This window comes from Desmodus rotundus, chromosome 2 (genome assembly GCF_022682495.2).
Source record: "Desmodus rotundus isolate HL8 chromosome 2, HLdesRot8A.1, whole genome shotgun sequence".
NCBI classification, from domain to species: Eukaryota; Metazoa; Chordata; class Mammalia; order Chiroptera; family Phyllostomidae; genus Desmodus; species Desmodus rotundus.
The window spans coordinates 117,157,657-117,169,997 of record NC_071388.1 but is presented as its reverse complement, the minus strand read 5'-3'; the positions used below and the strand labels follow the sequence as shown (position 1 = coordinate 117,169,997).

At 37.8% G+C, this 12,341-nt stretch overlaps 1 protein-coding gene across 9 annotated transcripts in view; it reads left to right on the top strand.

Annotated features, from left to right (window-relative positions):
• The window catches only part of PTPN4 (protein tyrosine phosphatase non-receptor type 4), a 249,822-nt gene that overhangs the window by 222,206 nt on the left and 15,275 nt on the right, over positions 1-12,341 (top strand). For all 9 annotated transcript variants that reach the window (XM_071220645.1, XM_053918579.2, XM_053918581.2 and 6 more), the window contains 3 exons: positions 3,710-3,838; positions 6,477-6,625; positions 7,473-7,608. In XM_071220645.1, coding sequence (XP_071076746.1) covers positions 3,710-3,838; positions 6,477-6,625; positions 7,473-7,608 — 414 coding nt within the window. The remainder of the gene's footprint in view (positions 1-3,709; positions 3,839-6,476; positions 6,626-7,472; positions 7,609-12,341) is intronic.

Genomic DNA, 12,341 nt, shown 5'->3' with positions numbered 1-12,341 from the left:
AATGGAGATCACATGGAGGGTTATCAATAGGGGATTGGGAGGGGGAGAGAGGGGGAAAGTACAGAGAATAAGTAGCATAAATGATAAGTGGAAAATAGACAGGAGGAGGGTAAAAATAGTGTAGGGAATGTAGAAGCCAAAGAACTTAAAGTATGACCCATGGACATGAACTATAGGGGAGGAATGTGGGAGGGAGGGGGTGGGCAGGATGGAGTGGAGTAAGGGGGGGTAAATGGGACAACTGTAAGAGCATAATCAATAAATATATTTTTTTTTAAAAAAGCTATGCAGGAGAGAAGGTAGCACTTTGTTGCCCTGTCTCTATTCTCTCTGCTCTTCTGAGTTTAGTGGATCAGGGCACAGGGTACTGTGTAGCTCATAGTATCTGTCAAAGGGCCCTTTCAGAGCTTTTTCTTCTTTCCCCTGTGGAAATGTACCCAGCAGGAGAATCCTGAGCCTGGACTTGCTGATGTGCAGAGCCTGTAATCCTACAGGTGAGGTTGGACTCACCTGTCTGTGAGAGGATCTGGCTTGCTGCAGCAAATCTCAGGCATTCAGCTCCTGCCTTCCAGGCCCAAGCCTGCTGCTCCCTCACAGGAGGTTTGGCCCGAATTCTCCACTCTGAACAGCTCTCTGCTTGGCAGCCAAGCTGTGTTGGGTCCTACCATTCCTTCGGTGTACTAAATCCTTCTGATTTTTTGCTTAGCAGATCTACTGCACCCATGTACATAGGCATGTGAGCCCCAGGTCCCTGTCAAGTTTCTGTGAGGCCCCACCCTGTAGCACCAGTCCCTGGGGGGCCTGTTCTCCGTACGTTTGCCCTCCCCCAAAACCACAGGGTCTCTCGTGGTCAAGGCTGGCTAGCACCTTTCATGGCCTCAGACAGTTTTAGATAAGTTTCTCTCTGGATCTTTCCCAGATGGCATTGGGAAGAACCTTGCAGCTATACTGTAACACAGGGTAGTGGTGGAGTCCTGACCCCACTGCCTCCAGAGATCTTCAGCCTTTGGCAGGCCTGCTCCCATGACGCTGTTTCTGGAGCCCATGGCTCCTGAGCCAACTCCACAGCCACCCCAACTCTGTTCGGCCAGGACTTCTGGGCTGGGCAGCCATGGAGGCTCCACTTAGAAAGCCTGGGCCACTGGCCCCCAGTGCCCTGCACACAGCCTGGTTCTTGCCCTCCCCATGCTCTTTTTTCTACATAGCACTCACTCACAGATGTTCTCACTCACTCTCTGCTCTGTGTTTTGACTGCAAGTCGGGTACGGGTCTGTGAGCAAGTGGACAGAGCTGCCAGCTACTCTGCCGCCATCTTGGTTTTCCTCAAATAGGTTTTCAGGTTCTTGCTCTCTCTCTACTTTCTACAGCCCCATGATGCATATGTTAGTACACTTGAAGTTGTCCTAGAGGCTTCTTATACTGTCCTCATTTGGGGGACTTTTTTTTTCTTTTTGCTGTTCTGACTGGGTGTTTTCTGCTTCCTTATCTGCCAAATTGCTGATTTGATCCTCTGCTTTGTCTAACTCTAGTCAATTCACTATGATGTATTCTTCATTTCAGATATTGTAGTATTCACTTCTTACTGGTTCTTTTTTAGGTTTTCTATCCCCATTTTTATGTTTCCTATCTCTTTGTTGAAGTTCTCACTGAGATCAGTGAGCATCCTTATAACCAGTGTTTTGAACTCTGCATCTACTATGTCTGTCTCTATTTTGTTCAGTTCTTTTTCTGGGGTATTGTCCTGTTCTTTTATTTGGGACATGTCTCTGTATCCTCATTTTGGCTGCCTCCCTGTGTTTGTTTCTGTGTATTAGGTGGAGCTCCTACGTTCCCTGTCTTGGTAGAGTTGGCGTATGTAGTGTCTTACAGGTTCCAGTGGCTCAGCCTGTCTGCTCAAGCTGGGCATTGCATCCCCCATGTGGGTTGTGTGCACCCTTCTGTGGTAGTTGAGCCTTGATTGCTATTGGTACGTCAGTTTGAGGTATTCACCCCCCAGGCTAGTCAGCTGCAAGGACTCATCACAACCACTGTGGAGAATCTGCTATGCAGGGGCAAACTGTACAGAGCAAGGCTGGCATCAGTGGGTCTCTGGTGCCTGCTGAATTTCCCCTTTTAGTGTGTTAGTTGTAGTGGTGGTTGGGTGATGCTTTGGCATGTTCTGAAGCTATTCACTAGGTGCCCTGCCTGAGGTTACCAGGCCAGAGCACAAAGTGATCTGCAGATGAATGCTACTTGACCTGGGTCTGGAGGTGCCAGGAGAGGTCAAGCTGGTAACCAAGCATGCCACTAGTACTGGGCCTAGGGCCATGTAGCAAAAGCTACAGGGCTTACTGAGGCCAGATGATGCTTGTTTGAGTGATTTTAGGAAAGTTTGCAGCCTGAGCCAAGAAAGGCTGTTTGTATGTCGAAGCCACTGGAAAGAGATTGGGTGGGCCCACAAGATGGGTGGGGCAGGGTCTCAGGCAATCACCAGGGCAGGGCAAACAGTGTGAGCCAGGTTGATGGAGACTCAAATATGGCACCCACCACCTGGCTCTCTTGGGGGAGGGCTCAGCAAAGGAATGATGGCCTCTGTTAACACTTCTGTTTGGGAGAAAGCTGTCCTTCCAGCTCTCACTGGACAATTCCATTCCTCCCCATATGTCCCTGGTGCCTTTTAAGCTGCTGTGAGTCAGTAGATCCCTATGTGGGCCCTTTAAAAGGAATGCGTGGAGCTGCTTGCCATGTAGCTCAGTTGGTTAGAGTGTCATCCTGATACATCAAGGTTGAGGGTTTGATCTCAAGTCAGGACACATACAAGAACCAACCAATGAATGTACAAATAAGTGGAACAACAAATCAGTCTCTCTCTCTCTCTCTCTCTCTCTCTCTCTCTCTCACCCCTGCTTCCTTCTATTCTCTCTATAAAATAAATAAAAATAAAAATAAATTCCTGCGACTCCAGAAGCCCTCCATCTTACTCAACCACTGGCTTTCATAGGCAGAAGTTATAGGGACTTCTCTTCCTGGTACCAGAACACATGTCTGGAGGCCTGGTGGGCTGGCTGGGACCCCTCACTCCTCAGGGTACTCCTCCACAGCCCAGGTAATCCCTTCTGATTTTTAACCGCTACACGTGGGTATGGGATCAACCTATTCTGTGTCTCTGCCCCTCATACCAGTCTGGACCTGGCTTCTTCTATATATCCTTTGTTATAGGATTTTTGTTAAGCCAGACTTCAGGAAGTTCTGAATGATGGTTGTTCCATAGATCAGTTGTCATTTTGATGTGGTTGTATAAGGAGGTAAGTATAGCATTTACCTATACCACCATCTCGATCAGAAGCTGAATTGTGTACTTTAAATGGGTAAATTATATGGTGTGTGAATTATATGTTAATAAAGCTATTTTTTTCAATTTTGTGAAAATTAATGGATTGTGTTTGGCATTTTTGCCATCCTTATAGTCATAATTGATTTAGGCAAGAATTCATCACAAATGGTAAAACATTGGGTGAAAGCTTGTTGTAAGACAGGATATTTACAGTTTCAAAATATATCCAAACAAATTACTAAGAGAAAAAAATAAAAAAGAAATGTTAGTAGTTGACAGATCTAGGTGAAACATATGAGAGTTTATTAAATTTTTTTGTAACTTTTCTGTAAGTTTGAATATTATATTAAAATATTATAAGTTTTAATATATATTTTTTAAATCTATTGATTTTAGGTGAAGTGTCACCAATATTGGCCAGAACCCACAGGAAGTTTATCCTATGGATGCTACCAAGTCACTTGCCACTCAGAAGAAGGAAACACTGCATATATCTTCAGGAAGATGACACTATTTAACCAAGAGGTAGGAAGGCAAGACATCCATCTGTTTATTAGAATTGTTATGTTCAAGGTGAAGGCTTTGAAAGCTGAAAATGTTTTTAGTCTGAGTTCTGATTGCTAGAAAATATTATTTTAAATGACTGAACTATTTGCTTCATTGGGATGCTTTGGAATCTCATGAAGTATATTTCCTTTCTATAATAAATGTATTTCCAGTTTCTATAGTTAAATATGAGTGGTCAGTGCAAAAAGAATCTAGTAAATAAATACTATACTCCTAAAACTATGTATGCTTATAAAAATTACACCAGGGATGTTTTTGGTTAGAAAGATTTTTTTTTCTCCAAATAATATCAATAAAGTATTTTAGTACATCTGTGGGAATGGAAAGAACAATTAACTGTAAGTTATCAAATTCTTGATAACTGGGGAATACCATTAATTTTTCAGAATCCTGTAACTGTGTAAAATGAATTAAATGCCCCTTTTTAAAAGAGTAGAGGAGAGAAATGTCAGTCTCCTCAGTATTAAGGAGGAAAGATCATAGGCAGGATCCTTGCACAGCAGACAGATTATAGTTTTCTAATTTCTAGTCTTCTTAACTGCCTCCTGAGTCACTCTCCTTGGCTTCCAAATCCAGACCCAGAAATGGACACTGATTAATGAATGATGGCTTAATAACCCAATGGGAACACGTGTGTGGATGGTGGCATGCTGTCAGTCATGTCAGTCTGCTAGAGACAGTGCATCCACTTTTATTGCCTTCAACTTGATACTCCAATGCCACTCAACCTTTGGTGTTGAAGGGGCTGTAAGAAGAAAGAAGCAATTGTTCGAGAAGTGCAAACAACACAAACTGTGAAGACTCAGGCCTATCCTATCAAATGTTTAAGCCTTTGGAAATAATAACTCCATTCTTCTCCCACCCACCTACCCCCCGAGTATGATTAAAGCAGCCCACCAAGATGGAGCCTTACTGACCCAAAGGGAAGGAGCTAGAAGTTGTGCTGATTTATATTAAAGGAATCTGGCATTGAATAAAGCTAAACTTACAAGAAATTAAAAATTAGATAGTTTTGAAATCTTATGGCCTAGAGATTCCTTCAGAATGAATTTAGTGTTGAGGGACGTATACTGTATAGCTCATGGTCTAATGTAATAGGCAAGTCAATAAGATATTTCTTAATTTTCTCAAGTAAGTATGACAAGACAGGATGTATATGGTTACATAAAGTATATTTATATCTTCAGCATAGTCTCTTTATTATACTCCACCTATAGATTATCCACAGCAGTTTTATATACTGTAGTGGCTTTTCTTTGCAAATCCTGAATACCTCAGAATTGTGCTAAGACACAAGTTAATTTCTAAAGTGAGACCCAAATATAATTGGGAAAATTCATTTGCTATCATGTACACATAACTACATACATATGTATGTAGTGACTCATACATACTACATTCAGACTACATACATACTTAGATGGAAATACAGACAAACACTATCTCAAAACTGATTAAAATATTATTTTACATTACCCATTTTCATAGGTTATTGATATCATTAAATTACTTTGTTAGTCATAATCAAAGGTAGTCTATATTAGATACCTTTAATTCATTTTACACAATTACAGAATTCTGAAAAATTAGTTACTAAATTATACTGAGGTATCTTTAGGAATTCTTCTTTTATTGGTCCCTTTTAATTATTTTTTTTATTGTTGACACTATTACAGATGTCCCCATATCCCCCCAACTTCCGTCTAACCCTCACCCTACTTCCCTCTGGCCATCACCACACTTGTTGTCTGTGTCTGTGAGTTATGCATATATGTTCTTTGGCTAATTGTAGGTCCATTTTTTAATTACTTCTTTCTTTCATGATCTTTTCTGGAAATGCCCTTTAATGGAAATGACAATAACCAGATTTCTTAGTGTTGAATGACTTATGGCTACTGATCATTGATCATAAGATTCCAAACAGCTAAATTGGGAGATTTGCAGATTCTCTCATAGAATCCTTTCCCTTTTGAGGTATAGATGTTGTTTCATTTTCAGCTGAAGAAAGTGAGGCTCTGAAATATTAAATGCCTTATCTGACAAGAGTTGAGATGTATAAATCCAAAATCTCTTTCTCTTATATCAACTTCTGGCTCCCAAAAAATAACTAAGGCCTGATTTGATTTTCATGTTTTTATGATCTTCAGTTTGTAATCCACATTTATTTTGAGATTTGATTTTCCTGATTTCCATGATTTCACTTGTTTTTTAGTATTAGCCCAACTGTGTTCATAAAAAATATCTTTTACTTTAACCATATTTGTTCACCCACCAGTTGTTTAATTTTCTTGAAACTTGTTTTTGCCTGTTTACTTGATTATCATTTTAAAAAATACAAATGTAGAAATGATCCAAGTAGTACATACCTAAAGTGGATACAATTGTTTCCTTTTTGTTGTTATTCTGTTACACAACTATTTCTTTAAAGTGGTTTCTTTCTTTTTTGTTGAATTTTGGGTTTTATTGAGTATATACATTATTTTGGGGGGAGGTAGTGGGAGTAGTTTCTTTTGCTTTCCTTCTAAAATTAAAATGACATGAATATATATTTTAATAATTCCTAAATCAAGGTGCATAATTTTTCATTTACATGTAGAAAAACGAGAGTCGTCAACTCACTCAGATCCAGTACATAGCCTGGCCTGACCATGGGGTCCCTGATGATTCAAGTGACTTTCTGGACTTCGTTTGTCATGTACGAAGTAAGAGGGCTGGCAAGGAAGAACCTATTGTCGTTCATTGCAGGTATTCTATTTTCTATCTTTTATGATTGAATAGCTGACATTTTTTTAAAGGGAATATGTATTTTGTCCTTAAGTTGTGATTGTCATAACTGTTTTAATTAGAGACAACTCAGAGCTTTGCTCTGAAGGTAGAAGGCAAAGGGTATGGTCCAGTATGATTGGCAGAAAGATTATCATAAGAAGCGAAAACAGTACTTTATTGCACTGATAGTTAGAAGTTTGTCTTTTTCATAGTTTAACATATCTGCAATTGGGATTTGTCTTACAATGGATAGTATTTTAGACTTGATGAAAAACAATAATGTAGGCAGGAGCTGCAACCTAAGGTTTAGATTTCTACCTCCCAGCAAGGTACTCCTTCCTGGCCTGTGGTCCCTCTCAGGACATTTGGTGAGTAATCTCACCTTTCTTGAAATGGCCCTGCCCAATACCATCACAGGATAAGCCACTTTCAGGAGCTTCAGGTAAGTAATGATAAACTACCCTTCCTTCCTTTCAGACTCATGCTCTCTTCTGTCCTTAAAGGGCCAGGTATAGTGACCCTAAGCCTTCAGTGCTACCAACCAAGAGAGTAGGAGACAAAGTATTTTCTCCCTATCCTGGCCACCTCCATTATTAAATGATTATTTAAAGGATGTATTGAAGTATCTCTTTATCTTTAAACCTCCAAACACCTATTAACAGCAAACTTTCAAATCATCAAAAACAGATTATAGACCAAATATTTGAAAGGCAAAATGGCAAGAATGGTGAACACATATGATTCAATACTTTAATTTTCTGCACAAGTCCACAGAAGTTTAATGGAATAGTATCAGTAAGACCTTGCCCCATATTTGTCTTTTTAGTGCTGGGATTGGAAGAACTGGGGTTCTTATTACTATGGAAACAGCCATGTGTCTCATTGAATGCAATCAACCAGTTTATCCACTAGACATTGTCAGAACAATGAGAGATCAACGAGCCATGATGATCCAAACACCTGTAAGTACTGTACTTCATGCAGACACGTGTGTTCTCAACATGATGATTCTTGTTGTCAGTGTTTATTTAGAGCTTTTTAATATATGCAAGGAGCTCATAACCCCTAACACAGGGGTTTGTCAGATACTGCCTGTGAGCTAAATCTGGCCTGTCACTTGTTTTTGTAAATAAAGTCATATTGGAATACAGCTATGCTCCTTTGTTTCTATAATATTTCTGGCTGCTTTCCCACTAGGTAGTCTTTTACAGAAAATGTTTATTACCTAGCATATTAATTCTTGAGTGCTTAAACAGTCACGGAGGAACTTGCCCTGTATTACTTAGTCAAGTGGAATTCTGAGAATGATCGTATCCCTGAACTGAAGACTCTTGATAGACCTGCTTTCAGTGAAATAGCTGTGGTGAAATGCCTTTCTTTTTTACATAAGAACTTTAATTGTAACAACAACAAAAACCACAGAAATTAAGCTGCTAACTTATATTCTATACTGACCCTGAATAATGCTCAGAGATCACCAGAGGAATCATGGAATTTTAGATTTAACATTAAGATAACTTTTTATAGTAAGCTATTGTGAAATGTTAGCATTGTTGGTGGCATTACAGTTACTGAGGTGAATTGACCTGTATGACCTAATAAGTTACCTGTCTTTTTTTTTAGCTTTAAATTCTGGAAATTTCAAACATACAAAAAAGTAGACAATATAATGAACACTATGTTGAGTCCTCAGACCCAACAACATTTGCCATATTGTTTCATATGAATGAAATCATATAATTCATTTCATTGGTTTTTTGTCATTGGCTTTTTTAAATTAGCATAATATTTAAAGGTTAATCCATTCTGTGGCCTTTGTCAGTACTTCATTCCTTTTTTTTGGCTAAAGAATATTCTATTGCATGAACATACCACATTAAATTGTTTACCCATTCATCATCTGTTGGTAGACATTTGGATTGTTCCCACTTTTTGTCTGTTATGAATAATGGTGCTATAAACATTTGTGTATGTTTTTGTGTCAACATGTCTTCATTTCCCTTCTGTATATATCCAGAAGTTGAATTGCTGGGTCATATGGTAACTCTTTTTAAACTTTTGAGGAACTTTCAAACTGTTTGCACCACTTTGCAATCCCATTGGCAGTGTACGAGGGTTCCATTTTCCTCCACATATCATCAACACTTCTTATTGTCTCTTTTTTATTTTAGCCATTTTACTTAATATAAAGTAGTCATCTCAGTGTGGTTTTGACTTGCATTTCCCTGATAACTAATGATACCGTGTATATTTTTATGTGCTTATTGTCTATTTATTCATACATCTTCTTTGGTGAACTATCTATTCAAATCTTGTGCCCATTCTCAACTTGTGTTTTGGTCATTTTGTTGTCGAGTTGTAAGAGTTCTTTATATTTTCTGCTCCAGCCAGTGTGGCTCAGTTGGTTGGGGTGTCATCCCTTACACCAAAGGGTTGCAGGTTCAAGCCCCAGTCAGGGCACATACCCAAGTTGCAGGTTTGATCCCAGTAAGGGTGCATTTGAGAAGGCAACCAATTGATGTTTCTCTTTCACATTAATGTTTTCTCTCTCGCTCTGTCTCTCCTCCTCTCTCACCCTCCCTCAACCCCTCCTCTCTCTTTAAAAGCAATGAAAAAATGTTCTCAGGTGAGAATTCTTTTTTAAAAAAGAGATCTTTATATTTTCTGGATACAAATCTCTTATAGATATGCCATTTGCAAATGTTTTCTTCCATGCTGTTTTTCACTTTCTTGATTATGTCATTTAAAGCACCAAGGTTTTTAATTTTGATACAGGGCACTTTTTTTTTTTTAAATCACATATGTGTTTGGTGTCATATTTCAGAAATCATTGCTTAACTAAGTGTCACAAAGATTTATTCTTCTTATTTTCTTCCAAGAGTTTTATAGCTTAGCTCTGACATATAGATGTGTGATCCATTGCAAGTCAGTTTTTGCATATGGATTGGTGTAGGGTTCTAGGCTTTATTCTTCTGTATGTGCATATTCAGTTGTCCTGGCCACATTTTTTGAAGATTATTCTTTTCCCATTATTTGTCTCTAGGTCCCTTATCAAAAGTCAGTTGCCAAAAATATAAGGGTTTCTTTCTGGACTTTCAACCCTATTCCACTGATTCATATGTATAATCTACTGCTAGTACCACACTGTCTTGACTACTGTAGCTTTGTAATAAAACTAGAAATCAGGTTGTGAATATCCCAACTCTTTTTGTTTAGGACTGTTTTGGCCATTCTGGGTCCCTTGAATTTCCAAATGAATTTTAGAATTAGTTTTATTTTTTCTGCAAAACACCCCCCCCAAAACAGGAAAGGGATTACATTAAATCTGTAGCTCATCTTGGGGAGTGTTTCCATCTTAATGATTTTCCATCTTCCAAGTCATGAACACAAAATGTCTTTCCATTTTTAAATGTCTTTTAATTTAAATTTCTTTCAATTATGTTTTATAATTTTCAGTGTGTAAGCCTTGCACTTCTGCTAAATTTATTCTTATGCATTTTAGTCTTTTTGGTGCTATTGTAAGTGAAATTGTTTTATTATTTTATTTTAGGGACTATTCATTGCTTGAGCATAAAAATAAAATTGATTTTGTATATTGGTCATATATTCTGCAACTTTGCTGAAATTATTTATTAACTCTAATAGTTTTTTGTGTGTGAGTGGATTCCTTAGGATTCTCTATATACAAGATCATGTCATCTTCAAGTAGAGATACTTTACTTCTTTCTTTCCAATTACGGTGCCTTTCTTTTCTTTTTATCTTTTTTTTTTCTTTTTTTTTCTCCTTGCCTAAGTGTCCTGCTTTAACCTCTGGTACATGTTAAATAAAATATTAGATAAGGTATTTCTAACCTTAGAAAGACAGTTTGCAGTTTTTCACCACTAAGTGTCATGTTAGCCACGGGTTTTTTTAATAAATGCTCTTTTTCAAGTTGAGGAAGTTTCCTCTGTTACAAGTCTGTTGAGTGTTTTCTCAAGTGCTTTTTCTGTGTCTATTGAAATGATCATGTGGCTTTTGTCTTTTATTCTATTAATGTAATATATTACATTGATTGAATATTAAACTAACCTTGAATTTCTGGGATAAATCTTGGAGATGGTGTATAAATCTTTTACTATGTTGCTTCATTTGATTTGCTAGTATTTTCTGGAGGTTTTTATATCTGTATTCACACATACTGGATTTTTTATTTTTAATTATAGTAAAATACATAACAGAAAACTTACCATCTTAACAGTTTTTAATACTACTATTCAGTAGTGTTAAGTATAACCAAACTGTTATATAACCAGTCTCTCTAGAACATTTTGCATCTTGCAAAACTAAAACTCTACCCCTTAGACAACAACACTCCATTTCCCTCTCCTCCCAGTTCCTGGCACCCACCATTCTTTCTGTTGTTATGAATTTGACTACTCTAGATAATTCATATAAATGGAATTATATATACATCTTTTTGTAATTGGCTTATTTCACTTAGCATAATATCCTTGAGATTCATCCATGGTCTAGCATGTGTCAGAATTTATTTTCTTTTAAGGCTAAAAAATACTTCACTGTGTATGTATAGACCACATTTTGTTTATCCTTTCATCTGTCAATGGGTATTTGGGTTATTTTCAGCTTTTGGTTATTCTGAATAATGCTGCTATGCACATGGATATGTAAATACCTCTTTGAGAATCTGCTTTCTCGATTCTTTTTCTTGGATATATGCCCAGAAGTCAAATCCCTGGATCATATCAGACATATAATGAGTTTTGTTTTTGTTTTTACATTGTATGTAAAGTCATAATTCAGATGTGGTTCCCACATTTTGATTGGTTTATATGTCTCCTAAATCTTTTCATCTGTTACTTCCTTCTACATCATTTTTCTTGTTACTTGCAATTTATTTGATGAACAAACCAGGTCATGAGTGCTACAGTTTTCCACAGTCTGCATTTTACTGACTGCATTCCTAAGGTGGTGGTCTTTATTTTCTAGGAGTGGTAAATTGGATCAGTAGGCCTGAGCAGCCTGAGTGTTTTTATGTTCTTTCTATAAGCAGCACATGTCTGGTTGTCTTTTCTTTGTGATATTAGCAGCCTTCAGTGAGCAATGCCTGCATCATGAATTCATTGTGCTTTTGAAATGATGATATTCTATCATTCCTTTATTTATTTACTAGCTGGAGTACTTCTTTAAAGAGGAACTTCTCATCTGCTATTTGGTTAACCTGTGGTACAGCCTGTATGGGAAAGGCAAAAAAACCTCTGATAAACCCTTTACAAATAAAAGTTTAAAGCCAAAACAAACCCTTTACAAATAAAGTTTACCTTTGTTTGTAACTTTTTTTTTTATTCCCTATCCTTCCAGCGCGACTGGGCTGCCACAGTAAGTCCGGGCAGGTGTGTCCCCATGGCATGGAGGCAATCCTCTATTTGTAAAATTTTTAATACAATGAGTTGGTTCATTTAGTTCTCCCAGTGGTGACCACTTACTTCTTTTGTTTTGGTATTATTTGAAAATCATGGATTTATATATGTATGATGTTTTAACCCATTGAAGTTATTTTTCTTAATTCCTAAATTACTGGAATTTAGGAATTTTTGGGCCAGTAGGAGTCTATTCAGCTTGGGTCCTGGGCCTTTCTGTCAAGACCCTAGTAACTGAGCTTCCTTATTGTGAATAAAGATGACAAGGCCCCAGCTT